Here is a 21,196-nt window from a genome sequence, read left to right on the forward strand (position 1 = left end):
TCTTTGAGTTTATGAAACTATTTTCGGAGGACTGTAGTTGGCATCAGTGTATGAATGCTCAATGTGTGTGTGTGTGTGTTTACCACTAAATCCAGTAGGTCGCTGGTGGTGTCTCTGCGCTGGCGTTTCGAGTCGGCTGCTGGCTTGGAAGGAGGAGCATCCAGGAACAGCTTGTCATCCTGCACAGGGCCATGAGAGAATTGGCGTGGTGTAATAACACAACGTTTACACTCGGCGAGCTGAACTGCCGAGAGTCATATTCAATTCCCCTTCGAGGACACGTCACATTCAGGGGCCGTTCGCACGGCAACGTTTTCAACATAAAACGGTAAAGTACTGTTGCGTTTTAGCCATTCGTTCACACGACAACGGCGTGTTGGGAGCCTGAAAACTCAAACTTTTGAAACCGGGTTACAGAGTGAAATCTTTCGGAAACGCAACTCCAGCATCGCCGTATCAACCAGCACAACCGGTTCCTGTGAAAACGGCGACGTCACGGCTCCACTTCGCACATGCGTATTACGCTTTCAGTCAAATAGCCTTGCGCGAGTAAAAGACGAGCGCTTTGGGCGTCTAGAAAAGCGCTATATAAATGTGATTATTATTATTAACAACATTAACAATGGCGTATTACCGAGCCGTGTTTGTGCTGTTATCTCTGCTAAATTTATTAACGCTCCTCCAGCAAAGTGTAGATTTGCTGCACCATTACTGTGATCAGCGGGGACGTGTTATTTACATGCATCAAATTCTTTAATCCACCTATACGTCGACGGAGGGCAACCAAAAGACGCTTTAGACAAGACCCGGGAGAACAAGCCGGCGGTGGGAAAACTTTGTGAGTAACGACTCCACGTTATCGTCCGTCCAGACAAAATGATATGTTTTCCAGCGTACACTGTTGTCTTGTTTTGTTTACTCACCGCGCTGAGAAGAAAGCGTTTGTGCGCAGGCACGTGGTGTTATCGGGGTCCACCGGAAGAACTCTCTACTACAAAGGTTCACCGCCACCTACTGGCCTGGCATGCATACTACAGCGTTTTCAGTCGTTTTTTCGCGGGTCCGTGTGCATGCAGATCGTATTCAAAACGATGTCGTCTGAACGCGGAACTTTTTTAAAACGCAAAGGAAAAACTTTTACGTTTTTAGCAAGACCATCTGTCGTGTGAACGTCACATTCATTTTACGACATACACTACCGTTCAAAAGTTTGGGATCACCCAAACAATTTTGTGTTTTTCATGAAAAGTCACACTTATTCACCACCATATGTTGTGAAATGAATAGAAAATAGAGTCAAGACATTGACAAGGTTAGAAATAAGATTTTTTTTACATCAAACTTTGCTTTCCTCAAAGAATCCTCCATTTGCAGCAATTACAGCATTGCAGACCTTTGGCATTCTAGCTGTTAATTTGTTGAGGTAATCTGGAGAAATTGCACCCCACGCTTCCAGAAGCAGCTCCCACAAGTTGGATTGGTTGGATGGGCACTTCTTGCGTACCATACGGTCAAGCTGCTCCCACAACAGCTCAATGGGGTTCAGATCTGGTGACTGCGCTGGCCACTCCATTACCGATAGAATACCAGCTGCCTGCTTCTGCTCTAAATAGTTCTTGCACAATTTGGAGGTGTGTTTAGGGTCATTGTCCTGTTGTAGGATGAAATTGGCTCCAATCAAGCGCTGTCCACTGGGTATGGCATGGCGTTGCAAAATGGAGTGATAGCCTTCCTTATTCAGAATCCCTTTTACCCTGTACAAATCTCCCACCTTACCAGCACCAAAGCAACCCCAGACCATCACATTACCTCCACCATGCTTAACAGATGGCGTCAGGCATTCTTCCAGCATCTTTTCATTTGTTCTGCGTCTCACAAACCTTCTTTGTGATCCAAACACCTCAAACTTGGATTCATCCGTCCACAACACTTTTTTCCAGTCTTCCTCTGTCCAATGTCTGTGTTCTTTTGCCCAATGTCTGTGTTCTTTTGCCCATCTTAATCTTTTTCTTTTATTGGTCAGTCTCAGATATGGCTTTTTCTTTGCCACTCTGCCCTGAAGCCCAGAATCCCGCAGCCGCCTCTTCACTGTAGATGTTGACACTGGTGTTTTGCGGGTACTATTTAATGAAGATGCCAGTTGGGGACCTGTGAGGCGTCTGTTTCTCAAACTAGAGACTCTAATGTACTTATCTTCTTGCTCAGTTGTGCAACGCGGCCTCCCACTTCTTTTTCTACTCTGGTTAGAGCCTGTTTGTGCTGTCCTCTGAAGGGAGTAGTACACACCGGTGTAGGAAATCTTCAATTTCTTAGCAATTTCTCGCATGGAATAGCCTTCATTTCTAAGAACAAGAATAGACTGTCGAGTTTCAGATGAAAGTTCTCTTTTTCTGGCCATTTTGAGCGTTTAATTGACCCCACAAATGTGATGCTCCAGAAACTCAATCTGCTCAAAGGAAGGTCAGTTTTGTAGCTTCTGTAACGAGCTAAACTGTTTTCAGATGTGTGAACATGATTGCACAAGGGTTTTCTAATCATCAAATAGCCTTCTGAGCCAATGAGCAAACACATTGTACCATTAGAACACTGGAGTGATAGTTGCTTGAAATGGGCCTCTATACACCTATGTAGATATTGCACCAAAAACCAGACATTTGCAGCTAGAATAGTCATTTACCACATTAGCAATGTATAGAGTGTATTTCTTTAAAGTTAAGACTAGTTTAAAGTTATCTTCATTGAAAAGTACAGTGCTTTTCCTTCAAAAATATGGACATTTCAATGTGATCCCAAACTTTTGAACGGTAGTGTACATTAACATTTTACATCAGAAATCTTAACGCTTGCTCGAAGGTTTCTGACGCTGTGGCAGTAGCAGTGCGAGGTTGCGTGACAGCTTCCTAACGAGTGTAGCAGCCTGGGTCTCACAAAGCAACTGTCCACATTTTGAACAAAAGCCACAGATTCAATTAATTTCTCAAGGAAAGTGTTTTAGGAACGCAATACCACTTTCAACCACCCTTGCATTCTAATATTCAAAGCTGCACTTAAGTGTGTGTTTTTCTGTGTGTGTGTGTGTGTGTGTGTGTGGGTGTGTGTACCTGTAGTATATTAACATTACAGGCAGCATCTCCCACATAAGCTTTTGCCTCGGTGGCTGTCATTGCCTTGGAGAAGCCACGACCCTGAGAAGGAGAAATCCGGAGATTTAGAGATAGTCAAGACGGCAAAAAAAAAACAACAAGAGGCACGGTTGGGTTGACGGATGGAGATGAACATGGAATGATACAACCGTGACACTGTTATTTATGTTGAGGGAAATGTCAAATAATCAACAACTCTGGATATTCATTATCCATGAGAACCATTTACAGTAACAAAGCTATGCAATATTTCAGGTTTGCAAATATCCTCTGTAGATAAGCTCTGTACTTTGTGTGTGTGTGTGTGCGTGTGTGTGTGTGAGAGAGAGAGAGTGAGTGAGTGTGTTGTGTGTGTGTGCGTGTGAGTGAGTGAGTGTTGTGTGTGTGCATGTGAGTGAGTGAGTGAGTGAGTGTTGTGTGTGAGTGAGAGAGCGAGCGAGTGTGTGTTGTGTGGTGAGTATGCATGTGAGTGAGTGTGTGTTGTGTGTGTGTGTATGAGTGAGTGAGAGTGTGTGTGTTTGTGTGTGTGTGTGTGTGTGTGTGTGTGTGTGTGTGTGTGTGTGTGTCAGTGAAGGACTTAAACAAGCGTAACCGTCTGTGGCTGTGAGTAAATCTGCACAAACTGCACATCCACCCTCACCGTCACAATAATGATACTGGTTTCGGTGATGTCGTTTTTAGCCAGCTTGTCAAATGTGGGGTTGGGGTGATAATCGAAGTTCTTGAGGTCTTCCTTCTTATTGTCCAGCTTGACAAAGGTTCTGAAGGACTGGCTGTCGTGGCAGCAGTTCACAGCGGGGGAGTAGAACATAAGAACGGTGTCGTTCTTCTTCACAACTTCCTGGATGGACTAGGTAGGGAGAGAGAGAGAGTGAGAGAGAAAACGTAAATAGAACATAGAGGAAGTTGTTTACCTCCCTTAGGGAAGTAAACAAGAATGGGGGAGGGGGAGGGACAGATCCTATTTCCAGGGAGAATAATTTTGAGTGACAGGTTCTCACTGGGGGATGGGGGGGGTTAAGTTCTGATGTCATGCATGGCTAAAAGCTCCGGTCTGAACAAGGAAGAAGGAGACGGGGAGAGGATAGCGACAAAACCAGGAAAAGGAAAGAGAAGGGGAGAGAAATGTTGGCGGATTCAAGAAAGGCAGAATGACAGATTGAGAACTCGGTATTTGGGGAACATTTTAGGGTGTTTACTCGCTTCAGTGAGGGAGAAATTTTTCCACAGGTGTAGCACATCACCGAGCACATCGGAAAGAAAGAAAGAAGTCTTACTTGAGAGAGGAAAAGTAAAAGAGTGAAGAAATGAAGTTGGGGAGGGGGGTGAAGGGGAGAGAAGGGAAGAGAGAGATATGAAGATGCATTGAGAGGGAATGCAAACTCTACTGAAATTCAAAGGAGAATAATAGTAAAAGATGGATGAGACAGAAAAGAGGAAGAGAGGACTACATGGAAAAAAGAACAGCGGAGAGAGACAGACAAGAGCAAAGGAAAATTTGAGAAGAAAAGAGGGATTCAAAGTTAAACGGGAGGGACAGCTGAGGTTGAAAGAGATCTAGTTATGACACAGAGAGAGATAAAAACATCCAAGCTGGATAAGCTAACTTGTCATCGGCGACAGTATGACTGTTCTTCTAGTTCCTTGTGGATGTTCAGGTGGGCGCAGAGGCCGATCCTGGAGACGCATATTTTGGGGTAATGTGGGAAAGGGTGTGAAGAAGTGGTTGAGGATGTGGTTTGGGCCTTTCTGGTAACTTGCTCCTTTCTGAGTCTGCGCTTGTTTTCAGCAGCATGGTGGAGGTCATGGTTGTAGTGCCCAGTACCCTCACGGAGAGCCAGTTTCCAGGCCTCTCTGTTTTTTGTTTGTTTTTTTTTCTCCCCTTTTTCTCCCCAATTGTACTAGGCCAATTACCCCACTCTTCCGAGCTGTCCCGGTCACTGCTCCACCCCCTCTGCCGATCCAGGGAGGGCTGCAGTCTACCACATGCCTCCTCTGATACACGTGGAGTTGCCAGCCGCTTCTTTTCACCTGATAGTGAGGAGTTTCGCCAGGGGGATGTAGCGCATGGAAGGATCACGCTATTCCCCCCAGTTCCCCCTCCCCCCCGAACAGGCGCCCTGTCCGACCACAGGAGGCGCTAGTGCAGCACCCAGGACACATACCAATTGTGTCTGTAGGGACGCCCAACCAAGCCGGAGGTAACATGGGGCCGGCAATCCCCATGTTGGTAGGCAATAGAATAGACCACCACAACACCTGGATGCCCCGGCCTCTCTGTTTTTTGCAGCTTGTTCCCAGGTGTTAAGGTTGATGTCAAACCTTTTGATTTGGGCATTGATGTTATCTTTATATCGCTTCTTTTGTCCTGCTGGGGCATGGGGTCCTGTCACACATTGAGAGTAAAGGACTTGTTTCAGGAGGCGAGAGTCAGACATGCGGAGGACAGGTCCAGTCCATCTCAGCAGATGTTGTGTGATGGTGGCATTTATAGTTGGCATGTTGGCCTCCTCGAGGACATTGTAGTTGGTGTGCTTATCCCCCCAGATGATCTTAAAGTGATACTGACATCAAAATCTGAAAATTCCTATTGATAGGCTTTGTTCCGAGTTGGAATGTGACCACGGAGAAATTCAGTGGCCAAAACAGTGCATCTGCAGCCACTCGACAGAGATCTGTGATTGACTGTAGATGGTGTCCAATGTCAAACTGTGCCGGTGGATACGTAGACACCAGTCAGTTTGCATATAGGGTGTGTCTGTAGCGAGATGCTATAATACCACGGAGAAGCCGTTCTTTCACCCCCTGCTGCTAGCTACTTGGCTCACGTTTATGCTATTTTGCTGAGACTTTATTATCGATCTTGCTACGATGTATTGCTAGCTATCTATCTATCTATCTATCTATCTATCTAAATATAATCTATCTATCTAAGTTATTTGTATCACCGAATCCTCCTCCTCGAAACTGTAATCCTCGCAGAGGATCTCCCTCTCGCTCTTGCTATCCGACATTTTTTGTAAATAACAAGTGACGAGCGGTACCGAGCCCCACCCACTCAGGTAGACAGTAGCCAATAGCTTTGAATTCATAAAACCACAGCTATTTTCGGTTATGATTCAAACTCCCAATACTAAAAAATGCGTTCAGAAAGGGCGTGTCAGTCTCTCTTTAAAGATCTTCCTGAGGCATTGCTGTTGGTATGCCGCCAATGCCTTCAGGTGCCTGCTATATGTGGTCCAGGTTTCCGACCCATACTGTAGGGTGGGCAGGGCAGCACTACTGCTTTGTACATCAGAATTTTTGCTCTGGCCTGAAGGTGGCGGTTTTCAAAAACCCTTTTACTTAATCTTGAGAATGCCCGACTGGCACACCTGAGGGGATGGTGTATTTCAATGTCAATGTTGGCTTTGGATGAGAGAAGGCTGCCAAGATATGGGAACTGTTTCACGTTTTTGAGCCTAGTGTTGTCTACAGATATGGGTGGGGTTAGAGCAGGCATATTTCTATTGGCTGGGGGTTGGTAGAGGTCCTTTTTATGTTAATGACCAGGCCAAGCTGCTTGTATGCCTTTGCAGAGGCATCCAGTAAGCTCTGTAGTTCCTCTTCTTCAAGGGAGACTAAGGCGTTGTTGTCAGTGTGCTGCAGCTCTATGATGGATGTTGTGGTGGTTTTACCTTCAGCCCTGAATCTGTTAATATTCAGAAGCTTCCTATCAGTCCTGTACATGATTTTGACTCCCTGAGGCTGATTGGGATCTGTGAGGTGGAGGATGGTGGCAGTGAAGACAGAGAACAGGGTTGGAGCAATGACACAGCCTTGTCTGTGAATGTTCTCATTAATCCAGGTCATGGTTATCCAAAGGAGTTGAATCAAGTGCAACTGGACTTGGTATATATCCGTGATGATGTTTCGCCTCTCATCCAAGAGGCTTCCTCAGTTTGTGCCTTTCTGACTAGACCAAGCTAGTTTAACAGCCTTGTTTAACTCCTGTGTGGACCTTGAAGGACTCTGTCTTGTCTCCATAATTGCTGAGTACTCTAGCTGACATATTATCATGTAGCAGTCGTAGTACTCTGACATAGTTGTCAGGGCAGCCTATTTTTAACAGAAATAGCCAGAGGGCCTGGCAGTCTATGGAATCACAAGCTTTGGTTAAGTCTATGAAGGCCATGTGCAATGGTTGATTCTGTTCCTGGTCTGTTTCTTGGAGTTGGTGAGCAGTAAAAATCATGTCCATGGTGCCTCTGTTAGGATGAAAATCGCTCAGGGATACTGGCAGAATTTCTTCTGATATTGGGAAAAGTCTGTTGGCCAAGACTCTAGCCAGGGCTTTCCCTGTGGTGGAAAGCACAGTAGCCACAGTAGTTTCCGCACTCAACTTTGTCACCGTTCTTAAAGATAGAGATAATGAGTGCGTCCCTAAGTTGTACTGGGATGTCCTCTTTTTCTCATATTTTAAGTAGCAGGGCATGGATATGTCTGAGGAGTGTAGGTCCACCTGCCCTCAGTACTTCTGCCAGTATTCCATCAGGACCAGCAGCCTTGTTGATTTTCATCTTCCTAATGGCATACTGGGATTCTCTTAGACTAGGCGGTGCTGCCATGTCCTTCTTTTTGGGTTGTTGAGGGAGTTATTGGAGGGCACCCATCTCAGGGCTAGAGTCCCGGTTTAAAGGGTCCTGGTAGTGCTGTTTCCACCTCTCTTTGATTGACTCTTTGTCTGTAAGCAGTGTGTGCCCATCTTTGGAGCGAAGGGGGGTTAGATGGTGGTGGCTGGGACCATATATTGCTTTAGTAGCATCAAAGAAGCCTCTGGTATCCCCAGCATCTGCAAGGTGCTGGATCTCAAGGGTCTTCTTCGTTCACCACTGGTTCTTCAATTCCCTAACCCGGCTTTGGATGGCTGACTTTGCTCTTGCATGGGCAGTTTATTTATTTTGGCAGTAGATGTAATTCTGCCAGACGGTAAAGGCTTGCCTCTTGACGTTGATTAACCACTGGATTTCCAGGTCATTCTGATCAACCTAATCTCGGTGGTTCTTCATCTTATGTCCAAGAGTGGTGTTACAGGTGCATGTGATTGCAGTCCTGAGCATATCCCAGTACACACACACACACACACAAACTGCAGCGGTTTGGTTGGAGGTGCAGTGGGGAATGGTTTCAAATCCCACAGACATGTAAAACCTGCATGCGTGCACACAAACACAGGATGAAGTGACGCCAATCAGGCCCTCTGCTAACACACAGATAGAACTGCAATTTAAGCAAGCAAAATAGGCTCAAAAACTGGCTTCTGAAAACATAGTGCGGAAGCCAAAGTTGGGTGTTAAGTCATCGTCTGGTAGACCCCGCATGGAACTAAAAACTCCCTCCCTCTTGCTGTCCCTCAAAGACAAAGTACATTAACTTAAAGGGAACCTGCATATATGCACACACACAAAACGAGACTATCCTTCACCAAAAAACGACCGCATAGGTCGTTTGTACAAGCAGCTTATTACAACCAATAGTTACGTTTTAAGCTACCTCCTCGCAGTCCTCTGTAATTATAATACGTTACTTTCCCTATAACAATAAGTGATCTCCTTCCGTAAGCTCTCGTGAGAACGAATATTAATACAAGCAAAGTTTAATGTCACATAGCGGTTATAATGTGCACGCTAGCTGACTTTCTAACTTGTGGCTAACGTTAAGTTAGCTCTTATAACGTTATTCATAGGTAAACATACTGCCAATAGCAATCTTAGTTACCATACTAGACGGCGAAACAACACAAAAACGCACTGACTACATATTCTATTGTTCTCACATTGTTTTAAAAACCCACAATGCACAGAGGCGAAAAGTATCTGTGGCATATCTCCTGTTGCTGGTAGGGGCGCTAATTTAGGAAATGCTTCTGTGAGTCGTATTCGAGGACAAACGTCCTATGTGGTCATATGGGTTGGAGGACTTGTTGCACAAGACAATAAGTCCCGTACAGTGAGCTCACCTCTTCAGGGTTGGTGTCCTGTGAGAACTCATCAGCAGAAGGTAGGACTCTCATGGTTGCTCTCTGGATCAGGTCAAAACCATTCCCGACCACTGTAATTGTCCTGCCTCCACTACACACACACACACACACACACACACACACACACACACACACACACACACACACACACACACACACACACACACACAGAGTTAAAACATAGTGATGTTAATAATCAATTCCAAGGTATTGCACATATAGAGGCCAATTTTAAGCTGTGCAATACATTAGAGAGCATAGTTATGATGCAGCTTCATCAGCAAATTATTTTGAATTACAGAATTTCCTGCAAATTTTTAATGCTACTTCACAGATGAGGTGGACGTGGTCAAGCACTGCACAGCACAGACCTACGAAACAACTACACATTGATCACAAGTGTGTCGAACAAGTAACGGCATGTAGAGGCTGTAACATTAGCTCTAGAGAGTATACACACCATAAGAAGCTGGCCTTGGGGTAGTAGTCTGTGATTTTAGGGTTGTCATAGTACTGGAACAGCATGGGAACATCCTTGGTGGTGTTTTTACCGTATTTTACCATTACAGTTAACATCTCGGAGGGGAGCTTCTGCCCATGGTACTCTCCTGTCATACAGGTAATGTCAGTGTCGAACGCCAGCCTGGGGAGAGGAGAGAAGGACATATGCAAATGATGACAATCTAAAAACACTTTCACAGTATAACAGTGTAAATGACAGCTGTGTAGTACAGAAATCACTGCGTTTAACCGGATGCGCAAACCGTGTATATCAAGTCAGATTTAGACGAGAGCCAAGTTCATGCAGCAGTCTTATTAAACACAGGGGCGGCGTGGCTCAGTAGGTCGTCTAGCAATCGGAAGGTCCCTGCTTCAATTCCTGTGTGCAGGAATTGCAGGTTGGCGCCTTGCATGGCAGCCTCCTACATCAGTGTATGAGTGTGTGTGTGAATGTGAGGCATGCTCTGTAAAGCACTTCGAGTGGTCAGTAGACTAGAAAAGTGCTATGTAAATGCAGTCCATTCATGACAAGTATACGTTATGACAAGTATACGTTCCAGGACAACCTGGAAAACTACGAGTAATATTCTCCACTTCAACAACTCTAGTTTTTTATTTTTTATTTTGAGATACTATATTAATCCCCGTGGGGAAATTCTTCTCTGCATTTAACCCATCCTAGCTGTGTAGCTAGGAGCAGTGGGCAGCCACCATGCAGCACCCAAGAACCACCTCCAGTTTGTCTTGCCAAGACTCGGTCAGGGGCACAGACAGGAGTGTTAACCCTAACATGTACACTACCGTTCAAAAGTTTGGGATCACATTGAAATGTCCATATTTTTGAAGGAAAAGCACTGTACTGTTCAATGAAGATAACTTTAAACTAGTCTTAACTTTAAAGAAATACACTCTATACATTGCTAATGTGGTAAATGACTATTCTAGCTGCAAATGTCTGGTTTTTGGTGCAATATCTACATAGGTGTATAGAGGCCCATTTCAAGCAACTATCACTCCAGTGTTCTAATGGTACAATGTGTTTGCTCATTGGCTCAGAAGGCTAATTGATGATTAGAAAACCCTTGTGCAATCATGTTCACACATCTGAAAACAGTTTAGCTCGTTACAGAAGCTACAAAACTGACCTTCTTTTGAGCAGATTGAGTTTCTGGAGCATCACATTTGTGGGGTCAATTAAACGCTCAAAATGGCCAGAAAAAGAGAACTTTCATCTGAAACTCGACAGTCTATTCTTGTTCTTAGAAATGAAGGCTATTCCATGCGAGAAATTGCTAAGAAATTGAAGATTTCCTACACCGGTGTGTACTACTCCCTTCAGAGGACAGCACAAACAGGCTCTAACCAGAGTAGAAAAAGAAGTGGGAGGCCGCGTTGCACAACTGAGCAAGAAGATAAGTACATTAGAGTCTCTAGTTTGAGAAACAGACGCCTCACAGGTCCCCAACTGGCATCTTCATTAAATAGTACCCGCAAAACACCAGTGTCAACATCTACAGTGAAGAGGCGGCTGCGGGATTCTGGGCTTCAGGGCAGAGTGGCAAAGAAAAAGCCATATCTGAGACTGACCAATAAAAGAAAAAGATTAAGATGGGCAAAAGAACACAGACATTGGACAGAGGAAGACTGGAAAAAAGTGTTGTGGACGGATGAATCCAAGTTTGAGGTGTTTGGATCACAAAGAAGAACGTTTGTGAGACGCAGAACAAATGAAAAGATGCTGGAAGAATGCCTGACGCCATCTGTTAAGCATGGTGGAGGTAATGTGATGGTCTGGGGTTGCTTTGGTGCTGGTAAGGTGGGAGATTTGTACAGGGTAAAAGGGATTCTGAATAAGGAAGGCTATCACTCCATTTTGCAACGCCATGCCATACCCAGTGGACAGCGCTTGATTGGAGCCAATTTCATCCTACAACAGGACAATGACCCTAAACACACCTCCAAATTGTGCAAGAACTATTTAGAGCAGAAGCAGGCAGCTGGTATTCTATCGGTAATGGAGTGGCCAGCGCAGTCACCAGATCTGAACCCCATTGAGCTGTTGTGGGAGCAGCTTGACCGTATGGTACGCAAGAAGTGCCCATCCAACCAATCCAACTTGTGGGAGCTGCATCTGGAAGCGTGGGGTGCAATTTCTCCAGATTACCTCAACAAATTAACAGCTAGAATGCCAAAGGTCTGCAATGCTGTAATTGCTGCAAATGGAGGATTCTTTGACGAAAGCAAAGTTTGATGTAAAAAAAATCTTATTTCAAATACAAATCATTATTTCTAACCTTGTCAATGTCTTGACTCTATTTTCTATTCATTTCACAACATATGGTGGTGAATAAGTGTGACTTTTCATGGAAAACACAAAATTGTTTGGGTGATCCAAACTTTTGAACGGTAGTGTATGTCTTTTTGATGGTGGGGAAAACCGGAGCACCCGGAGAAAAATCACTACAGACATGGGGAGAACATGCAAACTCCACACAGAGGACGACCTGGGATGAGCCCCAAGGTTGGACAACGCCGGGGTTCGAACCCAGGACCTTCTTGCTGTGAGGGGACAGCGCTAACCACTGCGTCACCATGCCACCCTAGCTACTCGATCTCTGATGGTTTTAGTTTAGCTACCCAGTTACTGGGACAGTGGTGGCATCGATCTGGTCCTTGGTGTAAATGTAGAGAGCTGTATAAGTATTGGACAAGGCAGTGCTGGAAAAAAGAGAACCGACACTCAGCAAAAGCCTTTCACCAATAGATGACATATAAAACAGCAGCTTGATAAGATTGCAGACATGGCTGAATTTCACAGACTGTGGACAAACTAGTCCTGTGTTCATCAGTAATACGTTTACTCCTTTTGACTGCGCTGAATCCGTTTATAGACTCAAAGACCTATAAGCTGGACACCAAAGGGAAATGCTTTTGCTTTGATATCAATTAATTTGAATAGACCACAATACAATAGAACTGAAAAGAATGCCCTCGGTGTTATTGGCAGTTCCGATAACACCGAAGGGCGGTCTGGCAGTGGCCTCGCCAGGCGTTGACTGTGGTGTTTTTGGTGTCATCGTGTGGAGTGCGGGGAGGTGTGTCGAGGGTGTCTGGCTGGGAGAGCTGGCGTTGGATCGGCTGGGGGAGCCTGGTCTGCTGTGTCTGGTGGGCCCAAGGACCACGGCCCTGCCCAAGGAGGAAGCACCGAGGGCGGTCTGACAGGATGTGGAAGTGGGGCAGGCTAAGCTAACTGCTAGCCCATGCCCATGACAGTCATCCTGGCTGGCGTTCGTTCCCTTGCACAGGGATCTTTTTTTTTTAGTTTGGATATATGTGTTAGTTAGTATGTGTGTTCTTGAAGTTCTTGTAGTTTTTGGATATGTGATTTTGTATTTGGTATGTGATTTTGTATGCCCACCGCTGTGGGCTGGGAAACGATGTTTCGTTTCATTTCATGTACGGAAAGTACATGAAATGTGTGTACCGAGAGCTGTGCCAGTCGCAGGAGCTGGCACAGTGCCCTGACCCCAAGATCACTGACGTAAGTAACACACACACTACCACACACCCCCCCCCCCCCACACACACACACAGAAACCAACACATGCACATGTTTGATGGGAGTATGTGATGTATTTTTGTACAACTCATACTTTGCACAACTTTTTTGTGTTCAAACTGCGATGCCAGTCACAGCACACACTCATGATTCCACACTTTATTTGTCATTTCATTTCATGTACTTACCGTACATGAAATGAAATGACAAATAAAGTGTTCCTGATTCCTGAACTGAGAAGTGCTGAAGGATTATAGCACTTTAATGTGTAACCAGAAAAATGTTCTTTGCTTCACCTTGGGAACAGTCGAAAATATTAAAAATCCCACTTTGTAAAGCCACTTGGCCATGTGAATAAGCCCGTTAACACAGAACCACCAATTACAAAGCATTCTTACACTTGACAGGGCACCCCTCCCACAGAGACCGTGACATCATCTTTAGTCGCCGTGTTCAGATCTTTTCCAGTGATGGTGATGACGGTGCCACCAGCCTTTGGACCCTTCACTGGGTTGACCGTCTCTGGCACGGGGTCCTGGACAGGGAACACAATCCAATTCAATATGTATATACCACTGTGTTGAAACACTGCCTCCACTATGTCAAGACACTGAGTCCAATCGTTTCACTTTGGTTATTGAGGAAGTTTTTAGTTTCTTTTTTTATTTCTTTATGTTTTGGAGATCCTGAATCAGTCGAGGTGAGAGGAAATAACTTCATCAGAATCAATACCTGACTTCAATTAAATCATCTGACAACTTTTAGATTCAAGAAATGATCCGTCCTTTCTCTACATTTTACTGTACATGCCTACATCTTAAAATGGGAAATATGAGGGCAAAAATGCAAAAGCGGTACATCCGTATAAGTCTGACAGTCTTTAAATCACACAGAAATATCTGATCATCTAGTTAAAAGAACCATTTACTCATCAAGAACTGAGTATGTAAGATCATGATTTAATGATATCCATCTTGAGTTTATCCAACATAGTTATTTCATCTTCAAAAGAGCTTTCTTAGAAGCAAAATAATAAAGTTTTCTGTGGCGAACTGCTTTAAAGATCTAGTCCAATGAAAAGCATGTTTTCAGGTTGTGTTCTGTTTATCAGGGGGCTTGTCAATGTAAAATTACATGAAATGTTAGAACATTTGTTGTAGTAAAAATATGACTAAAGCCTCTTATGAAACTCTCTTCCTAGTCGTCACCATAATTTCAGAAAACCAATCAGCATTTTGTAAAAAAAAAAAAAAAGACATCATCTAAAGCTCTGATTTGATTGGAAAGTCAATGAATTGTTCTCATAAGTCTGTCAGCTGGTCTGTTTTTGAATAGTTGCCAAGCATCGTCATGCTAGCTAGCTATCAAAGAGTCATGTGAACTCAACCTTCTGAGAATTTGGCTGTATTCAGAGAGGGGGCGCTAAAACAGCTATAACAAATCAAATGATACATGTAAAGCTGAAAAGAATGACACTCCTAACATTAATATTACACAATTAAACTTTGTTGACTTAAGTTAAATCACTTGACTGTCTTTTCAGGTGATTTTGCATGATTTTATTGGACAAGTTATGCTTCCAACAGGATGGAATATCTTGAATCAATGCAATTTAACTTGTATCGTGATTTCTGGTCTTTCAGGTGAACAAGTGATTTTTCTTTGCTTCAAGAAACATTACCTAGCTGAAATATCTTATTGCAGCACTGGCAGATTACTTTGCTTGTTTTGGGGATGTCCTCATTTGAATATGCTAAATTTGTGTCCAAGTTTTGATATGGCATATCTGGGGCGAACTTGCTGAGCTTGAGAAATGAGTGAGGAATCTGCTGTTTCCCTGAATGTCCCACCGCTGTCCAGGGGTGGGACATGCAGGGTTAAGGCAAATATGGCAGAAGTCCTGACAACTACTTCTATTCTGAGGACGAATATCTTGTCCATGATGAGAGAGAGATAGAGAGACAGAGGACTTCAGAATAGATCGCATCTAAAACATCATTTACCTTTCAGCTTACACTTCTTCACTTCTCCTCTCTCTGTCTATCCTTTATTCACTCCCATTCAACCCTATACTGAGACCACTTTGCTTGTCTGCTTAACAATTACACCCATCAAAACACCAAAGCCAGAGGAGGTGTGTGGTGTGTGTGGTGGGGGAGTGAGCAGAAAAGAGAAAGGAGGAATAAGACATATGGGGGAGATGTTGAGTGATGGAGGATCCTAGATCCCCACCTTGCCATGGTGGAGAAGCTTGCATGTACTAATGATCCCAAGAGCTGTGCCGTCCGGAGCTTAGCTCCTTGTAGGGTCACCCAAGGCGGATAGGTCAAGGGGGAGGTTCCAGATGAAGCGCGATCCAACAAAGACCTCAATGGCAGAATTGGTGGGAGATGTCTCCAGGTCACAACGGCAGTGAAGGTGGATGAAGGCTGCAACAGAGGGTGGTCCCCAATCGTCTTGGTTCTCCATACCACTGGACTCTACCCACCCCCTGCCAAGGACCGTGTGGTGGCTGCAGGTGCATCAGCCACTCCACGTAAAAAGCTGTCACACGCAGGCGTCTTCCCATTACGCGGCTCCAGGATCGACCTCTACACCCACCTGAAGACCCAGAGGGACCCAGAGGGAGAACGGTCATACTTGACGCTGAGTGACCGCCAATGATGATGATGGAGGAGGCGGAGGAAAAAAAAACAAAAAAAAACATTAAACTTAAAAAAAGCGGTGTGTTCAATGTGGTCTTGTGGATATCGAAAGCGTCCATCACAGAAAAATCCAAAAACTTGACTTTCACTTCCCAATGCTCCATAACTTTGAATCTTGTTGTTTGTCCACAAGCAAAACTAAAATGATTTAGCAGCAGTGCAGAGCTGCTCTGGTGGGGGGTAGGATCATTTCAGTGGTTAACAAGACTTTGTGTTATGAATAATGATGGCATCGCAGCACAACACAGCATGTAGTGGCTGAAATATAACATTTAGTGAGCTCCTTATTCAAATAGTTGTTGGGAGACTTGGCACTGACAGCATGACAGAAAACACAACCAAGGGCACATATTAATTCACGACTACACGAGAGGATAAAGCTGCTTCAGAACTGAACCCGCCGATCTGTTTGGAGAAGTTAGTGTGAGTCGAGTAACAACGTGGCTGCTGAAACATCCGTGCGAGTTGGTGAGTATTTGTCCACATTTGGTAGGTAGGGGTTCAACCCAGTTCAGCATTTAAGAATTCATTGAAAAGGGTTGACGTGGCGTGCCAGAGCGGCCTGTTGCAGTTACAGAGATATAGTCAGTTCAATTCAATTTACTGTCATTAATAACAATGTGCAGGCACATGTTAAAAAAGGAAATAAGGGCTGCGGCTTCGCCAGAGCGAGACAGACATAGACAAACACAGAATTACACATATATACAGACGGAGACCGAATGCTAAAAATAAGTTAAAAAAAATACTATATATATATATATAAAATAAATATAATAAAATAATAAATGATAACATAAATATAATAAATATAGATAATATTAAAAAATATAATAATAAAATAAATATAAAATATAGTGTAGTTGGTGTGTTGATGTGTTTGGCATTGTGTTTGATTGTGTTTGGCATTTTGGTATTTTTGCTGCGAAACTCACAGAACAGGAATCTACAGCATGTCCCCTGAAGGACCGTACTAGTGGATGAACTCGGGTTACAAACACAGACAAAACAGACCAAACTTTGGCAGCTAGAGAATAATATCAGACGAATCCCTGGAAGATATAGCAAGAAATTCTATATTTTAGCAGTCAGAAAAACAAAGCAAAGAAAACTAAAAGTCCTCCAGAACGAGAGGGTAGAACAGTTGGGATTATCTTGGAGGATGAAGAAGTGGAGTGGGCGGGCATGTAAAGGTTTGTCTCTTAAAGCACATATACATCTTCATATTCTTCTGATCTGACCGCACAACATACAAAACATGAGTGAATATCAGCGCACCACGGGAAATGAGCACGCTGCCGAGATGGAGAGTGGAGCCACAACAAACGAAACACAAGCACGGCTGCTCGAGTTAATCAGCGTATTTGCCCTAACAGAGCCACTCGGGAGGGCAATTGGAAAAAAAAAAAAAATCCACACCATTAAAATAAACGTGAGACTAGCTGGAGACACCAGGCCAAACACGGGAGCGAGGCAGGCTGCAGCTGCTGGGATGTGTCTGTTGTTCTGGAATTCTTTGCGGCAGTGAATTTGTATGTAAGAGCCATCTTTCGCTGCTTACCGCCATACGTTTTTCTTCTTTAGGGGATTGATTTGCTTGCAGCGTCTCTGAGGAAGGCGGCATACACGTGTAAGCACACACTTTCCTTCACCTTATAATAAATATTTTACTTCCATCGCCTGAGCTGAAGTGGGGGAGAGACTTCCTCATATTCATGAGAATATGTTGCATTAGTGCATGTGTGCGCTGGAGCGTTTGTACGAGCTGGTGCACAAACAATTACTTCTGGGATCTTTATCTAACACACCGCATTTGTAGCTTTGACATGTGAATATGAAAGCATCTACAATGTTTTTTGTGTGTTATAGTATATATATATATATATATATATCAGGGTCACAGGGATGCTGGAGCCTATCCCAGCAGTCATTGGCGGCAGTCGAAGAGACACCCTGGACGGGCCGCCAGGCAATCACAGGACCAACACACACACACACACACACGCACACACACACACACACACACACACACACACACACCTAGGGACAATTTAGTACAGCTGATCACCCGACCTACATGACTTTGGACTGTGGGAGGAAACCCACGCAGACACGGGGAGAACATGGAAACTCCACACAGAGGACAACCCGGGACGACCACCAAGGTTGGACTACCCTGGGGCTCGAACCCAGGATCGTCTTGTTGTGAGGCAACTGCGCTAACCACTGTGCCACCATGCCGTTTATAAATTGTCGCTAGGTGTGAATGGGTGTGAATGTGTGTGTGTGGACCCTGTAATGGCCTGCTGGCCTGTCCAGGGTGTCTCCCCGCCTGCTTCCCATCCCTGCTGGGATAGGCTCCCCTAAGAGCAGGATAAGCAGCTTGGATAATGGATTGATGGATGTCTGTGTGTGTGTGTGTGTGTGGGTGGGTTTGTTTGGGTGGGTGTGTGTGAGCGTCCACATATACCTACCCTATAAATAAAGAAGACTTCAGAGCTTCCCCTCCGCCCTCCATCGACTTCCATTTCCACCACTCCCTTATTGAAATCAACCGGGAGGTCAGTCGGGGCGGGTCGCCTCACTGGGCCGATCTCGCACACCACGCTGTGGAGACAAGTCAGCTCGTCACACTAACAGCAGCATTAGGAGCGAAGCAAAACGATCCGACTCGGCACAGATGTTCGGGATTAAAGGATGCATGCAAGTCTCCACAGGACTGACCTTGTTGAAACGGAGTATCTGTCCACCTGGTGAACACAGTCCACGCCGGCCACAGAGATCTTCTTAATGTCTGTCGCCTTTATGCCCAGGTTGGAGCCTTTTATGGTGACTGAGATATGGCCGTTGAAGGGTCCATACCGGGGTATAATCTAAAGGCCGGCAGGAGACATGAGAGACACAAGAAATGGAGACCCTGCTGTTGGAAGTAGTCTGGAAAAGCCTGCTTTGTAGAGCGGTTCTTTATGTGTTTATTACCAGCAGATGGACATGAGGTTTTTGTTTTTTATTTTTGGATTTATTCCCCCCTTTTTCTCCCCAATTGTATCCGACCAATTACCCCACTCTTTTGAGCCGTCCCGGTCACTGCTCCACCCCCTCTGCCAATCTGGGAAGGGCTGCAGACTACCACATGCCTCCTCCCATACATGTGAAGTCGCCAGCCGCTTCTTTTCACCTGACAGTGAGGAGTTTCACCAGGGGGACGTAGCACGTGGGAGGATCACGCTATTCTCCCCCAGTTCCCCCTCCCCCCCGAACAGGCAACCCGACTGACCAGCGGAGGTGCTAGTGCAGCGACCAGGACACACACCCACATCCGGCTTCCGACCCGCAGACACAGCCAATTGAGTCTGTAGGAATGCCCGACCAAGCCGGAGGTAACACGGGGATTTGAACCGGCGACTCCTGTGTTGGTAGGCAATGGAATAAACCGCCACACCACCCGGACGCGTACGCGATGTTTAAGAGATGTCTAGATGGATGGCATAAGAGGTAACTGACTCAAACTGGGGAGCTTGTATTTGGATGATGTGTGAACACTGCAGAAGGACGTCCAGCAGACAGCTGAAACAAATGGACGAGCACCTCCAGAGGAGCCGGCGAGAAAAACGACCCTGTTGCAAAAAAATGAATGTATTATAAAACCATTTGGGGAAGAGCAATCAATTCACCACTGAAGGGAATAAGGATGGATTTACACTGACTTTTGTTGTTTGGGAATGCCGGGTTGGGTTTATCAAAAGGCTTTTCAATGGAACCGACTAGAAGACCCTTCCCCAAATGAAGAGGTTTGGACTTTAAAACGTGTCGCAGACCCGCTGGAGGATTTGACCATAAGCCGTGGAGGTGATGCAGGCAAGACAAGTGGTGATTTCAGAACCATCATGACAGAGGGAAAAGAGATGGAAAGATTTTATCTGGCCTCCCTCTATCCCGGCGGTCCCACCGAGCTCTCCGAGGGAGCACGGTTGTCTGCAAGTCTTTGTTAATTTATGAGAATAATCATTTCATGTTGTTTACATAAGAGACATTTCTCGGTATTTTAGATGGCGTTGACGGTTCTGTGCCACGTCTTGACATGTGACGAGCTCTCCCACGTTGCAGGAAGAGAGATGGAGAGAAAGACAGAAAAAAAGGAGAGGAAAAATCAAAACAGCTTCTATTAGTCATGTTATAACATTCCCATTACTTAACTCCTCACTCAGTCTGAGTCCTTTAATACAGCAACCAATGTCTGGTGTGTGTGTGCGTTTGCATGCCGTTTGCATTCACAGAAGCAAAACACATGATTCCACATGCATGCAGTTTGCATGCATGTGGAATCATGAGTGTGTGCTGTGACTGGCATCGCAGTTTGAACACAAAAAAGTTGTGCAAAGTATGAGTTGTACAAAAATACATCACATACTCCCATCAAACATGTGCATGTGTTGGTTTCTGTGTGTGTGTGTGGGGGAGGGGGTTGTGTGGTAGTGTGTGTGTTACTTACGTCAGTGATCTTGGGGTCGGGGCACTGTGCCAGCTCCTGCGACTGGCACAGCTCTCGGTACACACAGGTCTGGGTGGCGGGACACCACACACACTGGTACTTGGCATCGGCGTGCTTGCAGAGGCTGCAGTCCTCTCTGCCCATGGAGCAGTTGTACAGCACCACTGGACAGCAGCGGAGGAGGAGGACAAGGAACCGGGGACAGGCGGAAAGGAGGGAGAAACAAAGGGGAGAAGGGGGGTAGGGAGAAAAGGGTTGGTGTAGAAGAGAGAATGCAGCGAGAGATAGATGGAGATGCGGGGGGGGGGGTTAGGTGAAGAGTGGAGGTGGGGAGTGGGAGGTTATGGAGCAGATAGAAGAGCGGGAGGGGGGAGTGAGGCTTATTATCATAATAATGCATTTGAAATAACATTACGAACGAGAGAGCGAAAACAATAACAGTTTGTGTGTGTGTGTGTGTGTGTGTGTCCAACCTGTGAGGGTGCTGTCAATCTTCCTCTCGGTGTCTCTGTCTTTGATGTGGAAAGACACATTCACCTCCTGCTGCTTGTCGTAGGAAAACTGCTCACACACACACACACACACACACACACACACACACACACACACACATCAGCTCAGTGATACACTGGTGAAAAAATACTTCCTACTTGTTTTTCATGCACACCCAGAATTACCACATGAGCACCAGCCTCCCTTACTGCTGTGTGCGTTCGTGTGTGTGCGTGTTTGTGTGTGTGCATATTTGTTTGTGTGTGTGTGTGCGTGTTTGTGTGT

At 45.2% G+C, this 21,196-nt stretch overlaps 1 protein-coding gene across 2 annotated transcripts in view; it reads right to left on the bottom strand.

The window, feature by feature from the left end:
• LOC130110858 (plexin-B2-like) overlaps nucleotides 1–21,196 on the bottom strand; it is a 291,819-nt gene that overhangs the window by 44,756 nt on the left and 225,867 nt on the right. For both annotated transcript variants that reach the window (XM_056278067.1, XM_056278066.1), the window contains 10 exons: nucleotides 20,893–20,980; nucleotides 20,420–20,583; nucleotides 18,652–18,800; nucleotides 18,402–18,534; nucleotides 13,621–13,757; nucleotides 9,623–9,805; nucleotides 9,142–9,253; nucleotides 3,784–3,993; nucleotides 3,102–3,185; nucleotides 84–179 (listed from right to left, as the gene is read on the bottom strand). In XM_056278067.1, coding sequence (XP_056134042.1) covers nucleotides 84–179; nucleotides 3,102–3,185; nucleotides 3,784–3,993; nucleotides 9,142–9,253; nucleotides 9,623–9,805; nucleotides 13,621–13,757; nucleotides 18,402–18,534; nucleotides 18,652–18,800; nucleotides 20,420–20,583; nucleotides 20,893–20,980 — 1,356 coding nt within the window. The remainder of the gene's footprint in view (nucleotides 1–83; nucleotides 180–3,101; nucleotides 3,186–3,783; nucleotides 3,994–9,141; nucleotides 9,254–9,622; nucleotides 9,806–13,620; nucleotides 13,758–18,401; nucleotides 18,535–18,651; nucleotides 18,801–20,419; nucleotides 20,584–20,892; nucleotides 20,981–21,196) is intronic.

This window comes from Lampris incognitus, chromosome 3 (assembly GCF_029633865.1).
Source record: "Lampris incognitus isolate fLamInc1 chromosome 3, fLamInc1.hap2, whole genome shotgun sequence".
NCBI classification, from domain to species: Eukaryota; Metazoa; Chordata; class Actinopteri; order Lampriformes; family Lampridae; genus Lampris; species Lampris incognitus.